A 19,752-nucleotide genomic window follows, 5' to 3' on the forward strand; every position below is an offset into this window, starting at 1 on the left:
TCCGTCTGCGAGTCATTACATTGACTTGCTGTAAAGAGGTCTACTCTTTGCAAAAAATAGTGCCTCTTTTTGTTTAGGCGTTGATTATCATAATGAATGCGGCGGAGGTTGAGGGAGTACGCTTGAAGGTGCGCTTTTATGCCGTTGATCTCCCTAACACCGTAAGTACGCAAACCGATGTCACAGAACACCCGATGCATCATTGTGTGTTCTTCGTCATCGCTTGTTTGCTGTACGCTTACTAATGCTTCATTTCTTCTTCAAGTGTTGTATCCTCCTTTTGTCCTTCTTCTCTTGTGCTTCACTTACAGTATGTCGTTCCGTCAGCTGTAATGCGCATTTGCAAAACCAATACGTTTGATAAGACGCAGTGGTTAGCATAATTTCACTACACATGTATTAAGCTGGCACATATGGTTCAGATACAGATACCTGTATGCGGACTTGCACGACGTTGATGCGGAGATTAGGATAATTATGACACCCGTAAGGAAGAGGCAGCTGACGGCCGTAAGCTGTTGCATTCTTTCCGCCAAACTACACGGCCTGGTAGTGCTGTAAATATGCTGTATAAAAGTGACACGCGGTGACAGGGAAATTATTATACTTAGCAGCCGACCGCACGTTTTGTAGCTTAGGTCTTCTTTCTTGTGTGTTTGTGCTACCCTTATTAATGAGCCATTTCTTGACTATGTTCATGACTATGTAATCGCGTTTGCGTGGATGCGTAGACGTGTGCTTTTTGTTGTACTTGCAAAATGCAAATAAAATATTTTCAGGCTTACTCAATCTTTGGTGTCGTGTGCGTTTATTCCAGTCGAGGCCATCGCGCCACCTGGAAACCGCATTCTGTCAGCAGCCCTACACGAAATGCAACAGCTGGAGCGCGGCAGCACAACTCGGGGTAACGGCGGCCTAATAAACGAAAAACCGCTCGGGATGGCCTTAAAAGTCAGTTCAGAGTGTGCCTTAACTCGATATGACTCAGCGCTACATGTATTCTGCTGCGCCTCGATGTGCTCCCGCCAGTTTGGTTGCTGTGAGGCAAACGAAGCGCCTACATAATTATGTAGGCGCTACGTTTGCCACACAGCAACTAAACTGGCGGGAGCACGATCGAGGCGCAGCTGCCACAAACCCAGTAAAGCCACAGAACACCTGGTAAAGCAGCCATACTACTGTGCAAAACCCCGTTTCCGTTTCCTGTTGCACAGCGCCACCTGTGGTCGCATACTTTAGTTCACGACGCCACCGCTACGCTTATTTCCGTATCACTGTGGAAGGTACAGTTTCCCTGCTCTAAGTTTGTATAGATGTTCTGTGGTACTACTGCGAATGCACGTTAAAGGGCCCCTCACCAGGTCTGGCCATTTTGAGCAGACAAGCGCACAGCATAGATTGCGTGATAACGATCGTGTGTGCAAAGTATTACAGCGATACGTGCCGCAGAAAATTTGAAATTTCAAACCGAACGCCGTTTTTCCTTCTCCTCGCGGCAGCCGCGCTCCAGGCGGGAGGATGACGTAATCGCGTCCCTGCGCCCACGTACTCGAGTCCGCAGTGTGCCGCAGCTCGTGGTGACAAGTGACTTCGAAAATTATTCAAGGCACTATATGATGTTTGTGCGATCGGTTGCTTGAATTGGCGAATTGAATTCTAGAGAAATAATAAAACACACAAAACGGAACGTCTGCGTGTTTTTTGCTTGATTTGATTGATTGATTGAAAACTTTATTGTTCCACCGAGCTTGGGTGCCCGCCTCTTAACCTACACGTAGGTAGGGGAGGAGGACGAAGCAGTCCCCGCGCGTTGAGGACGGTGAGTCTTCACGGCCTCAACCTCCAGGCGGATAGCTCGACGCTGGTCGTCTTCAGCCTCGCTCTGGAGCAAGGCCTCCCAGGCTTCTCTACTGACAATGTTTACCTCGCGACGAAGCAAAACAGATGTACTTCCGCTTCGTCTGCTTGTTTCCACGGTCGTGCGGTCACGTGCGCAGGTACCGAAACTATGCCATTTTCTGCCGTGTTCCATCGCGTGATCCTGCTCTGCGATCCGCTTGTTCTGCCTCAGTATTCGTGTCGCACCGTATACCGCTAGTCGTGTTTCCTTGTGCACAGCGCGCAAAATCGTGCGCTGTGCGAACAACACAGCAGCTCGCGCGCGACGCCGTCAGTGTAAAAGCGTATCGTCAAAAAAGAAAAAGCGAAGAGAAAAAATAGCTGTGGCTTAGCTAAGGTTAAGCCCAGGATGCGAAGCATACTAGCCTTTATTTTAGTTGTTGAACCACTGTTTAGCCTGGTGAACTGCTGTTGCTTGGCTATACTTGGTTCGGCTAGACGAAGAAACAACTCATGCAGGCGAGCGCACGAGCTGAGACCCGGCTATGTAGCTACGCGGCCGCAAGCGAGCGCACGAGTTGAGCCTCCGCTTTTGCAGCTGTTATGACGTCATATGGTAGCTACGCGGCCGCGCGCGGCGTATCAAGGAAGAGCGTGGTTGTGCGGCTAGTATGCTTCGCATAAAAAAATCAAGGCGGGGCCCGTGACGTTTGCGTCACGCGATCCTCGAGGTCCGGCATGGGGGAACGCAAGGAAGGAATTCCGCTTGCAAAGGCTAGACGAGGCGACTGGAGAGAGCGTCTTGCTTGGCAGTGCAGCCCGCCTGCTGAAATCATGCGTCCGCGGCACTGAAATGTTTCTATTTCGGCTGTTAATGAGACGACTGGAAATGTTTTGGCGGCAGAACGCTCCGTAGAAGACACGTAGCAAACTTCCAGCGTATGACCATAATTTCCTTTGGGGCCTGCTGAGGGGCCCCTTAAGTGCCCCGAGCGGTCAGTCGCGCGGCAATTTTGCGTGCATTTGTGGGCTTCTTTCAGGCTCGGAAAACAATTTTATGAAGAACGTATCGAGCAGCAAAAAGCTGTATCGGGAGTTTTTCATATCGCTCTACAATTTTCTCATTTGCACTTTCTATCTGAAATAAATACTTTAGAAGTTGATTAATTAGGACTTATCTGATTAGGCGGAATTAAAAAAATAATTTGAGAATCTCCAAGTGACGAAAGACAATACCTTTCTTCTGCCCAGCTACGTGGCATTTGCATTTTTAAAGTTTGGCTAAAGTTACGAGGGACGCCCATGTACAACCGATAAGTAATCTCGCTTGCAATTGCTAACCTCAATGACCTGTAGCTTTCTTTTTGACTCTCGACGAGCAAAATTTGTAACGGCAGCCTAATTGATACGTGCGCGCGTGAAATGGCTGATTCTCTCTTACTGCAAGTTGCCTTCCTGGGCTTTGCCGATGCTACACTGGCATATTTCCTTTCTTCGTCATGTCATCTATTCTGCCTGCCCTTGCATTCTGGTAGATTAGTAGAACCGTAGGCTGTCGATACAGTGTAACGCTTTCCCTTTCCAAGCACTCTTTAAAGGGAAGCTGAAGAGTTTGTCGAAATAAATAAGACGCTCATATACGGATGCGGGAACGTTATAAACCATGAAGGTAAAATTTGGGGTTGTTTTTTCAATTAGGAGCGACGTAATCGTCGGTTAAAATTTCGCTGTAGCTCCGCCCCTCGTCGAATGACGCGCGCTGCTGTTGACGCTGACGATGCGAGCGGAGACCGGAAACCGCGGTGTTGTGACGTCAACACTAGTGTTTTGTTCCTTCGAAGCCTGCGCGACCATACCTGACCGTGCTTGTTTCTGCCTGCGTGCCATCGTAATCTGCTTCGATCGACTCTGCATTCCTTTGTTGGTGCGTCTGCGTGTATGTAGAGTGGTAGTCAACGTGCGCAGCATCAACTAAAGCTCTTTACTGCGAAGCATTTACTGCGAGCTCCTTCGTGTTAGCACGCTGAACGGAAGGTGCATGTTTATCTCCCGCCCTTGACGCAGGTTTCGTCGCAAAGCGCTGCGAATTTTCTATTTGCACGTGTGTTGTAAAACAGCCTGCATGCAGCTACCATAACGCAGTACAAATGTAGAGTTTTCATGTGCTGGAAAGCCGGCGCACGCCAGGACGCTACGCTACCCCCTTCTCTCGCGCACAGCGAGAAACTGACCGCGTCACGTAGCCGACGGAATTCGCCACCTTTACGACTTCGGTTACGAGTAGTGTACAGATGGCGCGCAGATGAAGGTCACTGTACGTACTGCATGAACCGGGAGGCTTTTCACGCGTTTAAACCGTCTTTGTAGATTGCCGACAGCTTTGGACAGCGCACAAATGCCGACGATTGCATCACCGCTTACGTTTCACGAGGAGGCATGCAGGAACACAACACTACAGTTGTTTGACCGGAAACGAGCTCACTAGATCGGCGAAAGATCGGCAAGATCACTAGATCGCTTTGCAAAATACATACTCATCTAAGAACATTTCAACACGAGGAGATCCCAAGACTTCGCTTTCGTTCGCGTCGAAAGCACTGCTCGCACCAGCATCGTTTGCTTCTTCGAGAGGCCGGCTCTTCGCAATCGGCTCGTACATGTAGGGAGTAACGCCGAACTCCTCAGAAAAACGTAGTCTCTCTAAATTTTCCATAACAGCACCAAACTACCTGGCACCGCACTTCATCTGTAGCGGCAGCGGTCGGTCACTACAGTTGACGTCACGAGGCGCCCGACCAATCACAGGCGGAAACGAGACGTGCGACCTGGGCGTGTCCGCTGCTGCACTTTTCGTCGAAATAAAATATATTTGCGCTTTCTTTCGCTCAATTTCGATACGATATTCGAATTCGGAGGGTTGAAAACCATTATGTACACATGTTCACTGATTTTTTCTGGAAAACCTTTCAGCTTCCTTTAATTGCTTGATATTACCTATAATGTCTTAAACTCGACTTCACTACTCGAACCATGCCTCTTATTTAGATTTTGAGTTATAACCTTTGGGTCTAGCTCCTTCTTGTTCTTTCTGTCCCTTTTCGCTGCTTCATACTATTTCCGCGGTTACTCAAACACAGTTTGCTGTGGGCAGTTTTCTGACTTTATTCAGTCCATGCACGCTTATATATAAATATATATATATATATATATATATATATATATATATTTATATATAAGCGTGCATGGACTGAATAAAGTCCATGCACGCGTCACTACAGTCCATGCATATATATATATATATATATATATATATAGGGGGCACTTGGAAACCCACTGTATTCCGTAGTCACTAATTACTGTAATGTTATCGGTTATATCGTTTCTGACCAAGCACGAGCGTGCGCGGGCCCTGTGATGTCACTGATAAAATGGCATAAAAAGTGGCTGTCTAATAAACACGGGGCTGTTTGGGTGCGTCACTACATAGGGGTGGCGTCAGTCTTTCGCTCGCACGACCGCTCTGCAGGAGCAGACTCGACAATTACTGCGTAATACGACTGTTTCTATGTTATTCAAGTATGAACATCACGAAGATATTTGCTGGTAGCTATTACTAGCCAAAAGCGATACCTAGGCCGAAATTTTTTTACGCACCTGGAAAATGGAGGCGGCCTTCATGTCGTAGAGTAGCGGCACCAAAGTAGTCGACGTGATGATCATCGCCAGCGGTATGCCAGTCAACACCCACATCAGGTGGAATCCGTGTGCGTAAAAGTGTCCCAGAAAGCCCACCACTGTAACTCCGTTCACAATGGAGGCCAGAAGGGACACGGTAAGAGCAGCCTCAGGGAGGCTGCGGCCTCCAAGGAACACTTCTGTTGCAGCTCCGCCACTTCCAGCAGCTGCTCCAACCTGGATAGAATGTTGTTAACGTGGCAGCGTTCAACGGATCGTCACAGGCCTTCAGGTGCGTAAACGACCATTGAGGCATTCCGCCGACTCGATGGTGGGCATCGATCAAGGAGCTTTAAGCGTTCTAGGTACAAAACAAGGTATTAAAGTCCCTATATCAACCAAGACTTCTTTTATGAAGGGACCTTAGGGATGGATGGATGGATGGATGGATGGATGCTACGAGCGTCCCCTACGGGGCGGTGCGTTGCGCCACCAAGCTCTTGCTATTATACTTCTTATAATGTCCTACCTAGGTTAAACAATATAAAAGAACACTATGAACTCCCACATCCAAATGTTCTGATCCCCTATTGCGAACTGTACTTTTGCACGTCTCCATTTTTTGCAGTTTCCCTACGTTTCTTCCACCAATCCTCCAATCGACTCTTACTAATGCCTATTGCGGACATGGTGATTTTTCCACTGCTGTCGCTAAACCAAAGGGCTTCAAGGAGGCCAGTGGTGCCTAAATGGACCGCTGGGTAGACGTCTTCACATTCTAATACAACATGCTCCATAGTTTCCCTAGCTTTACCGCAGAAAGCACATGCTTCTTCTTCCTCCTTATATCGCGCTTTATAGGTGCGTGTTCTAAGGCATCCCGATCACGCTTCAAAAAGCAATGAGCTTCCCCTTGAGTTATCCTAAATTGTTTCTTTCCTGAGTTCGTATTTTCCTCTGAAGTAGTTTCTCATGGCAGGTTTCTTTTTTACTGCCGCCACCCATGAGATTATTTCAGCCTCTCTGACTTCCCGCTTGACATTCTTTGTTTCTGTGTTGCCCACCCTACAGGCCGCATACTTGCTGGTAAGCTTCCCAGTTACTCCACAGTGAATGAATGTTTTTCCTGTACAGCTACCTGAACACTCTCCCAGTACATTTACTTTCTTCGATATTCCTCTGCCGATCTTCATACTCAATCTTACTGCGAGCTTCCCTCGCTTCAAAACTAGTCCAGCCGAGATCACCCTGCACAGCTTCATTTGTAGTCTTCCCGTGAGCGCCCAATGCGAGGCGACCCACTGACCTTTGGTACCCATCGAGTCCTGATTGTACCCCTGATTTAAACCAAACAACCGTATTTCCAAAAGTAAGTCCTGCAAACATTACACCTTTCCACATACCTCGGAGGACATCGTACCTATTGCATCCCCATAGCGCTCTGTCCTTTATTATGGATGCCCCCCCCCCCCCCGCCCATTTCTCTTCCTTATCACTTGTTTTTTCCTCTGTTTCCATATATCTATTGCGTTCGTTTATCCATATACCAAGGTATTTATATTCTGTTGCCCGAGGTATTTCCTGGCCCTGTATCGCCACTGTCTGTTCACTGTTTTCATTGAATACCATAATACCCGATTTTCTAACACTAAATTTCAAACCTAAATTGTTGCCTTCCTCTCCACAGATATCAGCCAGACGTTGTAAATCACTTTGCTTGTTGGCTAGCAAAACAAAGTCGTCCGCATAAAATAAACCTGGGAGCTGCTCCTCTGCTACCGTACCCGCCTGTTTGTATGAGAGATTAAACCCGATATTACTTCCTTCTAGCGCCCTCTCCATCCTCACCATGTACATCATAAGCAGCAGCGGGGATAAACGGCACCCCTGCCTCAATCCTTTGTTGATATGAACTTTCTCCTCGCTCCTCATCTCTTCCCATTCAACGCAACCGGTATTTCTAGGTGAATCTCTCTCAAAAGCTGTAGACAATCGTCACATAAGCCTTCCCCTTCCAGAATATCCCACAAAATGTTGCGGTCTACTTCGTCAAAGGCTCCTGTAATGCCTAAAAAGGCTGCATATAACGGTTTGCCTTCTACTTTTGATATTTGAATGCACTGAGTAACAACACATAAGTTATCATTAAGCGCCCACCTATTATGAAACCATTCTGAATTTCTCCCAAAATGCCATTATTCTCTGCCCATGCTTGAAGCTTTAATTTGATTGCCTGCATTGCTAGCCTGTATATTGCCGATGTAATGGTCAACGGTCTATACGAGTGAATTCTATCTTTCTTCCCCTTACCTTTATAAATTAAATTCATTCTACTTTGTCGCCGACTGTTTGGTATTCGTCTATCTTTTAAAGTTATTTCCACTGCTTTCAATAGAGCTTCCTTACTTTTTGGTCCTAGTTCATTAATCAGCCTAACGGGAACCTCGTCTAGCCCTGTGGCTGTGCGCTTTGGAATTTTCTCTTCCGCTTTTTTCCAGTTGAAATTTCTCAGCATCAGCTCCTTTTCCACTTGGGTCTCTTTCGTGCTTTTTTTTTTCTTCAAACACAACTTCTTCATTGGCTTGGAAAGATTCGGCTGTTATTTTTCGGATGTAATTTATTGCCCCTTCTCCTTCCAGTCTGTTTTCATCTTCGTCTAGATATGTTGTTGTATTGTTGTTTACTTCCTGCCGAATAGTTTTATGTGGTTCCAAAATTTTCTAGGTGCGGCCTTTTTTTTCTAACGTATTTCTGACAACCAACGTTCACTTTCACCTCTTAATTTTGCTTGCACCAGTATTTGAGCCATACACTTTTTCTCCAGGTATATTTCCCATTACTGGTTACTTCATCCTGCCTGTGCTCTCGGGATGCTTTCTGTCGTTCGGCGATCGCTTCTCGTATCCCCCTGTTCCACCATCTTTTCGCTTTTTTTTTCCTTTCCAGCGAACATGTTGTTTCTCTTTCCTTATTTCTGTCGTTATTGCACTTAGAAGCTCACCATATTCCCCCTCTTGGCCATTTGCCAAGTTCTTCCTCGACTCTAGTGACTATATTTGCTATTTGTTCAGCGTTCCAATTTGGACTGGCCATTTTGCGCTCCTTGCTCTCTCTCCGAACTACATATCTCATTTTCACAATGATGCGTTTATGGTCACTGCCTATGCTGCTATACCCTTCGTTATCAATGACCATTTCTCTCAACTTATCATGAATACCTTCTGTCATCAGACAGTAATCAATGGTTGATTGCCGGTTTCCCACTTCCCACGTGATCTGCCCTTCACACTTAGGTCCTGTACTCACGATAATAAGGTTATGTTGCTCACAAAGGTCTAGCATTGACTTCCCGTTGTAGGTATAGCCACCTAAATCTTGTATGTGGGCATTCATGTCACCTAATAGGACCATTTAAGCACCATTCCCTAAACCCTTAATATCAGAGCTCATGCATTCCTATAACTCTTTATTCTTCTCTGTGCAATTATTTCCGGTCCACAAATACGATACGCCAAGACAAGTTTTTTTCCCACTCATTGTATCTGACAACCAACGATGCTCTTGACATTTTGAATTTGACATTTCACATTTTGAATAGGGGGTATCTCTTCGAGGTGCCCCCTGGTGCCTCAGCGCGCCGAGATGAAAGGAGAGAGAGAGAGAGAGAGAGACTAAAAAAAAACCCTAGAGGAGAAGTGCGCCGTTATCGGCTCTTCGAGGACTGACGTCAATTTCAAGCGAATTTTTACTTAGCTTCCATGTTTTTTACATAAATTCGAAAAAAAATCTAAATTTCAAGAAATAATGCTTGAAGTGTACAACTCTGTACCTAAGCAACTAAAAACGATATAGAAATTCTGTAAACTGCACCTAATGATTCATTTTTTGCGGAAAAAAATTGTATATCACATGCCATCCTGAAATTCACCGATAACTTTTGAAAATGGCATTCGCAAAACGTTTACAAGCATTGTACCAATTCCACAGAAGTTGTCAACTCATATGTCAAAATTATCCGAATGAGATGCTCCAAGGGATGCCGTTTATAGAGATGCGGTATTAGTTATCTGATGCTAATTAACGGATTTGTAAACTTCGTACTTCAATTCTTTTTTCAGATATACCGATTTCTGACAATTCTTGTCAATACTGCCATGGCGTAAATCCAAATTATTATTGCCGCACTATTATTTAACGGTCTCTTCTAATGCAACAGATTCTCTCTTAAATGCTATAATTCTCATTCAGATCGGTTGAGTGGTGTTCTCATAAAATCATCTATGCATTTTGCATGTAATGGAGCAGCCGCAATCGAAGAGGGACCCGAATTAAAGCTTGCTGTTAATGCATCAGACCGGTTCTATAGGAAACTTACTAAACATAACGCTGACTATACGTAAGCACGCGGCCGAGGTGGTGCGCAAATAATAATAATAAAGAAAAACAATTAACCCAACGGAAGCTTTGCGGGAGCCGTTATCTCTGCGAGACATCTCAGCCGGAAGAGCTATCTGGCAAACTGCCTAGCAAAATTGGCGATTCATGGCCAGTCGAGCAAGTAGCAGGTCGTCTTCAAGATAAGGGTGATACATAAGCGCTCCCGTTTCCAAATAAGGAGGCGAAGGAACAGTCGCAGGGCGTGGATCTTTCTGTTGTGTTTTTTTCAGTTGTAGGTCATGGCATACGTCACCGCACGAATTTCAAATCTTTAAGGTCCATACGCCACGTGGTGGCGAAAAAGGAAACTGAGCCTATGCCCAGAATTCCTGGTTGTGACATCATAATGAAGCTAAATATAATCATCCAGGCCCGTTCCAGAGAGATCCTGCAACAATGACTAAAACAACGAATAAAACGTGTTGTCGAGTGAGCGAAGTGCTCCGCTTCTGCGTCTGCAGTGGATGCGCGCCATCTGCTTTGGACGTGCCCTGAGACAAAGACAATTCCCGAAAGTGCGCTCAAAAGTGTAAAACTGAACAGCGATCAAGCTGCAGAGTGTGAGTGATGGTCTATGGAAAAATGATGTATTGAAAAAAAAAACACATATGGCATACCCGATTCAAGGAGGCGAGGTGGATGTTTGTCACCGTCCGGTTTCAAAGGGACGGTGATTAAACAGCAATCATCATCATTTGCATCATATCTTGTCATTTGACAGGCGATGTGACATGTGCGCCACGCAGTCTCGATAGGGTAGACGTCATGGCGTCTCCTTTCAAGGTACGAACCGCTGCTGAAGTAGCAAATCGTAGAGGTACCCGCACAGCTGCAACCAGGCAAAGTCAGGCTCAGCAGACCGCTGCACAGGCCGAAACTCGCTGTCGACGCCGGAGGCACAGTTCAAATCGTGCTCGTGAAAATGACGCGAAGAGACTTCGCCGCGAAGAACCTTCAGTGTGCCCTGACTGGAGCTCCTATGTTTGACGTAGTAGTGCTGCGGAAACCCGCAAGGTGGAGAGAAGTAATGAATAAAGGGAAAATCTTTAGCAATTGCTACGAACGGGTGGATGTCTGATTTTCCCTTTACTCATGGAGCTCCTATGGAGCCGCTCCTCCAAATAGCGCTGTGACTGTGCTGCGTGTGCCACGCAGGTCTGTGACCTATTTGCTTCTCTACGGCCGTGAGCCTTCCCGAATCATCGACACAAATTTTCTATATTCAGATGCTTCAGAGTGCGCGCCGGTTTCCACCGCCGCTAAAAATGCCGAGGAATGTCAGCAGCTCGACCGCTTGCTCATTATTGCAGACCAATCCCGCCAATAACTTCGACGCGAGGACGGTATGCCTGCTCCTACCTTCTCGCCTGAATCTCTTGTGTGGCTGTCTCACCGACGAGTCCTGACCACTCTAAACCTCGCCCATTCATTACATTGCCGAGCCACTGACGCCAGCGAGTGACCCATGTAGCCAATGACATGAAATCGTTCATTTACACAAGCTCGAACCTTATCATGAGGTCATCGTTTCGTCATCGCCGTAGTACGCCAGGATGACTCATCATTCAGCCGGGAGGCGATTCTAAGGAAGATCTGCACTAGAAACTTCGGTCGCCATCGCATGTCGCGCGGTCTGTTCACCCGTCTAGCTGAGCAATCGTTGCTGCCGCTGTGTTTCTGGCTTTCGCTTGGCGCCTCCAATAAACCTCGTCACACGTGTGTCATTGTAAGTCGACTAAATACCCTTTTAAGTTGCTCGAAGGCATTCTTTCGCTATGTTGTATACACGCTTGAGGAAAAGGAATGGTATATTCAAGTCATTGTATTACCCACCTGGCGTCGGCGATGAGCTATGGAGAAGTAGAGCCCCACCAGGTACCCCAGAGCTGTGAGTACTCCAAACACGGCACAGTCGGCAGCGCCCAAGCTCTCTGGCGGAGACATGCTTGCTTTTGTGTCTGAATTTCCGTTCCTATAAGGGAAATCGATTAGAGAACGGCAATGTTACTCACTTGCTGTGCTTCGTGAAACCTATTATCCTACTGCTCTTGTGTATCATGCTGTCACGTAGTAGTATGAAGAAGATAAACAATTCCACGCTCACCCAAAAAAGATAAACAAGTCCACGTGTCACTATCAGCCTGCCAGATGTGCAGCCTCGCAAAATATTTACGTACGTGCAAGTTTTTCAGATACTTTCTTTCATTTCTTCATGTTATTTTGTCTGAATGTCTTGTTTGTCGTATATCCGTTTACGCCAAGAAACGAAAAAAAATATCGAAAATGGCACAGAACTGTAAGAGAAAATCTTGCAAACAACAGGCCTCATTTGTCAAGTGCATGATACTTAGGCGCGTAGTGTATTGCCCTTGTTCGGGAGTTTATCATTGTGCTGAAATGAAGTGCGCACTGGTGAGCAAGGTGAATGAACGCATGAAAAAGACGGACATGACACGTGGGAAAACTTGTATTCAAGTGTTTGGCCGCGAGTCGTGGACAAGTGTCTCCATGGCTCAGCGGCACATTTCATTTCAACATGCACAGCCAAGTACCCCAACCTTAGCCTTCCTAGTCATCAACATGCACCTGAAACGGCGCTTGAAAAGCGCCAGCAGGTGTTTAGTGCTGCAGTGGGCAAGATATACCTGAAACGGCCAGCAGAAGTGCTTTCAGTAGCATTATTATGTGACTAGGCATACTCTTTTCTTTGACCTAAGGTCCTTTGTCAAAATTTCTTTTTTTAGAGGGGGGTAGTAGGGTAGCGTTAAATACCATGGGTCATGTTAGGTCATCCATAAAGAAAGCAACTATCCGTTGCCTAAAAACTATTTACTAAGGTAATCGCAAATAGAATCACTAACAACTAAGACTTCTTTCAACTAAAGGACCAGGCAGGATTTCGTAAAGCCTACTTAACAATAGACCTTATTCACACTATCAATCAGGTGACAGAGAAACGTGCGGAATATAACCAACACTCATATATAGCTTTCATTGAATACGAGAAAGCGTTTGATTCAGCCGAAACCTTAGCAGTCATGGAGTCATTACGGAATCAGGGTGTACACGAGCCGTATGTAAAAATACTGAAAGAAATCTATAGCGGCTCCACAGCCACCGTAGTCCTCCATAAAGAAAGCAACAAAATCCCAATAAAGAAGGGCGTCAGGCAGGGAGATGCGATCTCTCCAATGCCATTCACAGCATGTTTACCGGAGGTATTCAGAGACTTGGATTGCGATGAAAAGGGGATAAAAGTTAATGGAGAATACCTTAGTAACTTGCGATTCGCTGATGATATTGCCTTCCTTAGTAACTCAGGGACTAATTTCAATGCATGCTTGATAGGCAAAGCAGAAGGGTGGGTCTAAACATTGCTCTGCAGAAAACTAAAGTAGTCTTTAACAGTCTCGGAAGAGAACAGCAGCTTACGATAGGTAGCGAGGCACTGGAAGTAGTAAAGGAATACATCTACTTAGGTCAGGTAGTGACCGCGGATCCGGATCATGGGACTGAAATAATCAGAACAATAAGAATGGGCTGGGGTGCGCTTGGCAGGTATTCTCAGATCATGAACAGCAGGTTACCATTATCCCTCAAGAGAAAAGTGTATAACAGCTGTGTCTTACCAGTAATCACCTACAGGGCAGAAACTTGGAGGTTTACGAAAAGGGTTCTGCTTAAACTGAGGACGACGCAACAAGCTAAAGAAAGAAGAATGATGGGTGTAACGTTAAGGAATAACAAAAGAGCAGATTGGGTGAGGAAACATACGCGAGTTAATGACATCTTAGTTGAAATCAAGAAAAAGAATTGGGCATGGGTAGGACATGTAATGAGGAAAGAAGAAAACCGATTGTCATTAAGGGTTACGGACTGGATTCCAAGAGAAGGGAAGCATAGCAGGGGGGTGTGTTGGCGGATGAGAGTAAGAAGTTTGCAGGGCCAAAATGGCCAAAATGGCCAAAATTAGCACATGACCGCGGCATTTGGAGAAGTATGGGAGAGGCCTTTGCCCTGCAGCGGGCGTAAGTAGACTGATGATGATGATTAGGTCGCGATGCAGGTACTGTGTATTCATGCATGAAATGTAACGTGTTCCATAATATTCTGTTTTCTAGACTGCTGTCATGTGCGCTAAACTACAACGCTGTTGTGCATTAGCGTAGGAAGGTGTAGATGTATTTTTATCTTCAATTTTCTAAACTGCTGTCCCGTGCTATGTATTGAGGAAAAGAAATGAACCTCTTTTTGCAAGGTTTGGTTCTCTAGTCTGCTGCGCGACGTTTCAAACTCCTGCTGTATATCCATGTAGTATTATGTGTAAACGTGAGCGCATTGCTTGTCAGCACGATGAAGCTACATTCCGAGTGATGAAAGTACTTTTCCTGGCGGCACCATGGTGTTGACACTACATTCCTTCATCGGGTTCGTAGGCGAACTCCACCTCATATCCTGAGGCATTGTCGTAGACTTCGTCCTACGAGCACCTGAAGTGGGTTGCATTTTATTCGTCGTCGTCTTCCATGGACTATGCGCGACGACGTCTGTGGGTCCAAGTTGATCGACAGCAGCTTGGCCTTGTTACCAGAGTTGTATGTAGATGCGTACCTTCGCACAATGTGCGTGGCATGTTCTCAAATGCCAAGTCGATTCCCGTACCTATTGAACTGGTGAGAGCATTTAGTGGAGAGGTTAGCCTTAAGCTGAGATCTGCATGCATCATGTGCCTTCCAGTGTATCGCCCAGCAGGTTGAGCACAACGACGTGTGCAGCCTCGTAGATATTCATATCACTGTCGCATTAGATTATACAACAAACTATTTAGGCATAATCTAATGGGCTTTAGAAAGGGACTCCTCACGCAGGACGCAATCCTGCTCCTGAAAATATCCATATTCGAGAATAATACCCGGGATATCGAAGGAATCATTGCACTTGACCTCCCTAAGGCGCTCGGTAAGGTGGCTCAAGAACACATCTTCAACGAAATTTCCTCTCTCAACCTAGGGTGGAAATTCTTTATGTTCCCGCTCTCATTCCCATGGGAAGGGAAAGCGTTCCTTCGACAGGGCACGATCTCGGGCGATCCTTACTAACTGTGCAACTGCGGAACTCCTCAGGGCTCAGTCCTATCCCCGCTAGCATTCAATATTGCCATGCATAAACTCGCCGAAAGGCTGGCCAAAATCCCAAAAATTGGCCATGCAATCTATTCAAACGACATCACGATCTGGTCCCCGAGGGGATCTCTGGCCGATATAGAGCAATCTCTCGAGGCGGCCATAGAGGTAACGGAAGAATTTCTTACATGCGCGGGTCTCAAGCATTCAGCGACCAAATCTGAACTCCTCCTTTACAGACCGTGCATACAGGGCATTAGGAACCCCGAGCGTCTGGAAACACTGCCAGTCGAAATTACGACACGAGAAGGGCACCTCATTTGGAGGGTGAGTTCCATCACAATTTTAGCACTTGTAGTCAACATCAAAGACTGTAATGCAGAAGCTCCAAACAAGCTAGGCGCGCAGGCGAACAATATACTAAGACTCATCACTAGAATCACAAGCAAAAAGGGAGGACTCAAGGGGGGCAACCTACTAAGGATCTTCCAAGTGTAATGATGTTTAATTAAAGGTAAGAAGCCGCATATAAACAGCAGCCTCGCAGCAGCGAACAAGCCGAATAGCCCGAACAGCCCGAAATCACAACACAGGTCGTCGTCGTCCTTTCCTAGCTGCTATGGGAAACACGAGGCGCGTTTCCTTCATTATATGGGCCCCAGGTGTGAAATGGGGCCAATCTGGCGATTCAGGGAGCACAGAAGATGAAGAGGTCGAATTAAGGCTTCAGCCGGATAGCATGCACTGTCTAGCCACCTCAACAACGAAGGCCCGGCGATGGTGTGACGGGCCCAGCGACATAGTTCACAGGGGAGGAGGCGTCGATGATCCGGTGCGGACCGTGCTACCGCGCAAGTAGTTAAAAAGGCCGGGCATGTGAGGCGGTATCCATACCCAAACAAAGGAGCCTGCAGGGAAGGTGGTCGTGGCCTGATGACTGTCGCGTCTTGTCTCCTCGCTGATCAATGAACAAGACAGCTGGCGCAATTTTCAGCGTATCGGGCGACTTATGAAATACTTGTGCAATCAGAAGCGTCAGGTCGGTAGGGCACGATAGCATCCAGAGGACACAAAGACTCACGCCCATACAAGAGAAAAAAGGTGAAAACCTGGTGGTTGCTTGTGGTGGCCTTTTTTTATTGTGTCGCGAAAGTGACACAAATGAAAGTAACGAACGGGAGTACGGCGTCCCAATTGGTGTTCTACGACGACACGTACATCCTCAACATGTCGCGCAGTGTTTGGTTGAAGCGCTCCGTGAGACCATTCGTTTGGGGGTGATGTGCGGTCGACTTCTCGTGAATGATCTGACACTCACGTAGGAGCGATTGTATCTCTTATGACAAGAAGACACGATCCCTATCGCTCAGCAGTTCTCGAGGAGCACCGTGGCAAAGGACGAAGTTGCGAAGAATGAACATCGCAACGACGCGCGCGGTCACGACGGGAAGAGCTGCGGTGTCGGTGGGAAGAGCCGTGGTCTCGGCATAGCACGTCAGGTGATCGACGGCAACAATAATCCAGCGGTTTCTGCATCCGCTATTTGGGATCAAGCCACAGAGGTCGATGCCTACGCGGTGGAATGGTCGAGCAGGGCACGGTAGCCGCTGTAATGGGCCAGTAGGGCGCAGTGGGGGAGTTTTCCTTTGTTGGTAGTCGGTGCATGATCGAACGTACTGCTGCACAAACCAATACATTCCACGCCAGTAATAGCGTTAACGCAGCCTTGTGAAAGTTTTCAGGACGCCAGCGTGGGCGCCTTTAGAGCCAGCATAGAAGTACGCACACATACCGGAGCGCATGTGACGAGGGATAGCCAGAAGCCATTTCCGACCGTCAGGCATATAGTTGCGGCTGAAGAGAGAGTTGTCTTGCACGGAAGAGTGGGCTGCTTGACGACGTAGCGTCCGCGTTGAAAGAACGACCAATGGAGCGGCAAGGTAATCGAGATGCAGGGCAAGTGATGGGTCCTTGCGTTGCTCGGAGAACTTTTCAGTAGCGGTCAGTAATGACGGGTCTGAGGTTGGAGAAAGAACATCAGGCGTCATCGGCGAGCGGGAAAACGCGTCAGCGTTGGATTGCTTTCCACCAGAGCAGTACACGAATGTCATATGCCTGCAGACGAAGCACCAAACGGCCGAGGCGGCCCGACGGGTCTTTCAAGGAGGAGAGCCAACAAAGGGGGTGATGATCAGTGATGATGCTGAGAGGACGGCCGTAGAGATAAGGACGAACCTTGCCCAATGCCCAAATGATGGCTAAGCATTCCTTCTCTGCAACGGCGTAATTCATCTCAGCCTGTTTAAGGGTATGGCTGGCATAAGTCACGATGTATTCTTCATTGGTGGCTTTCCGTTGGGCCAAGACCGCACCAAGGCCGACACCACTGGCGTCAGTGTGAACCTCTGTCGGCGCAGTTGGGTCGTTATGGCCAAGAATCAGCGGTGAAGTCAGCCACTCGCATAGCTTGTCAAAGGCTTCGTCGCATGCTGGTTACCACGCCGAAATGCCTTTGCTTGCGGCAAGCAGCTTCGTCAAGAGTGCGATGATAAAGGCGAAGTTCCACACGAAGCGTCGAAAGTAATAGTACAGGCGTATGAGGCTTCTTGACCTTGACAAATGTGGGCTTCGGAAACTCGGTGATTGCGCGAAGCTTGTGGGGATCAGGAAGGATGCCGTCGTTCGAGACAACGTGACCCAAGACAGTTAATTTTCCGGTAACAAAATGGGACCTCTTCAGGTTGAGCTGTAGGCCAGCTAAAGTGAGACAGGTCAGGATGTCATGTAGACGGGAGAGATGTGTCGGACAATACTGTGAGAAAATAACTATGTTAACCAGGTAACATAAACAAGTCTTCCCCTTGTGTCTGCGAAGGATGGTATCAATCATGCCCTCGAAGGTACAGGGAGCATTGCAGAGTTAGGAAGGCATAGCGTTAAATTGTTGCAGGCCATCGGGTGTGATGAAAGCTTTCTTTGGGCGGTCAGCCTCAGCCATGGGAACTTGGCAATAGCCAGAGCAGAGATCTAAGGACGAGAAGTATTCGCCACTTTGTAGTCAGCCACGAGCATCGTCGATCCGAGGCAGTGAGTAGACGTCTTTTGTTGTAATCCTGTTTAGGCGGCGCTAATCGATACAAAACCGAATGGCGCCATCTTGTTTGCGCACTAGAACGACAAGTGATGACCATAGGGCTTTGAGAAGCCTGAATGACGACGCGCTGCAGCATGTCGTCCACTTGTTCCGTGATAACTCGGCACTCTTCTGCTGAAACGCGATACGCACGATGTCGCAAGGGGGCATGGCCCATGGGAACCGGTGTCAGTAGTATAAGAGACACTTGTCGCGCGACGCAAGGATGGTTCGTTGCAGTCTAACGAAGAAACGAACTCGTTCAGTAGAGTAAGTTGAGTGCGATGAGACGGCGAAAGGTCTGCGGCAATGGCATTGAGGAAAACTGCTGGAGGCGTTGTTCATGAGACGGAAGCTATGGCGTCCAGATCTAAACGGGTGGCGCCATCGTGAACGTCAACGTCTCCAATACACGTGACAGCTTGCACAAATCGTAAGGTCTCACCGCACAGTATGGTGACTGGATATCAGTGCCCATTACAGATGGCTAGCAAAGCGGATTCAGACCTAACAGTGAGGACGGCGAATGGGAGAAAAGTCCTTGCGGTGAGCAAGCATGTCAGATGGTGTAAACGCCACAGTTGAGTCTGGCACGCAGTACACGACGAGGTTACAAGCGCCGACGTCTCCAGAGGTTGATCAGTATCACCATCAACGAAGACTTTGCGAACACTGCGGTCGGCGCCGACCGATGGCGAGTCACAAGGCGGCGAAAGGGCCACATGCGCGTGAGAACAATCGATGATGGCACTATGACGGGCCAGGAATTCCCACCCGAGGATGAGATCATGAGAACAGGAGGGTAAAACGAAAAAAACTAGATGATATACAAAACGTCTTGGATGAATACTCGGGCGGTGCATGCAGCTGTAGGATGAATGCGTTGCGCGCTAGCAGTGCAGAGTGCCATGTGAGATGAAGAGGTCGTGAATTTTTCAGCTTGCGGAAAAAATTTTCATTGATCACGGAAACGGCGGCCACGGTATCGACAGCGCTTGGGTGGATGCTTCCTCGACATGGACGTCAATGACATCCTTTAGTGAAAATTGAGGCCTTAGAAAGTTCGATGAGCTTGCAGCTCTTGCCTCCGGAACTGCGCTTTTCAGTTTCCCTCGGCAGTAGGTGGCCGACAACACATAGGTGATAGCGACCGTCGACGTAGAGAAGGAGAATGGCGATTGTCTGAACGGCAATCGCGATCGCAGGGTCTCAGCGGCGAGTCAGCGGCATCTTGGCAGTGTATCTCGGCGGCATATTGTGGCGCGTAGGAAAACTAGTCGAAGGCGTCACGTTGCGAGGACATGTTATGGCGACAAAAGCGTGCAACGCGAGCAGCAATGCCACAGGCGAAGCAAATGGGCCTGTTGGCTGGCGTGCGCCACGTGTCGGCTCGACGATGAAGTGGGGTGACTGCCGCGGAACGTGTGCAGGGGGAACCCGGTGCGTTGGTGGTGGGACGGATAATGACTGTGCGGGTGGCTGTACGACAGCGGAAGCGTATTTGAGCGGCGGAGGTGTGACCTGCGACGGGTAGTCGGCATAAGA

The 19,752-nt window shown here is 47.6% G+C and overlaps 1 protein-coding gene across 4 annotated transcripts in view; it reads right to left on the minus strand.

The window, feature by feature from the left end:
• Positions 1-11,906, minus strand: part of LOC135921739 (sodium/iodide cotransporter-like) — a 95,173-nt gene extending 83,267 nt beyond the window's left edge. For all 4 annotated transcript variants that reach the window (XR_011507936.1, XM_070523443.1, XM_070523444.1 and 1 more), the window contains exons 1-2: positions 11,785-11,906; positions 5,494-5,751 (exon numbers count right to left, since the gene is read on the minus strand). Coding sequence is in view for 3 of the 4 variants with exons in the window: in XM_070523443.1 (XP_070379544.1) it covers positions 5,494-5,751; positions 11,785-11,895 (369 nt within the window). In the remaining variant the exon portion in view is untranslated. The remainder of the gene's footprint in view (positions 1-5,493; positions 5,752-11,784) is intronic.
• Between the last annotated feature and the right edge of the window lie 7,846 nt (positions 11,907-19,752).

Source organism: Dermacentor albipictus, chromosome 8 (genome assembly GCF_038994185.2).
Source record: "Dermacentor albipictus isolate Rhodes 1998 colony chromosome 8, USDA_Dalb.pri_finalv2, whole genome shotgun sequence".
Taxonomy (NCBI): domain Eukaryota; kingdom Metazoa; phylum Arthropoda; class Arachnida; order Ixodida; family Ixodidae; genus Dermacentor; species Dermacentor albipictus.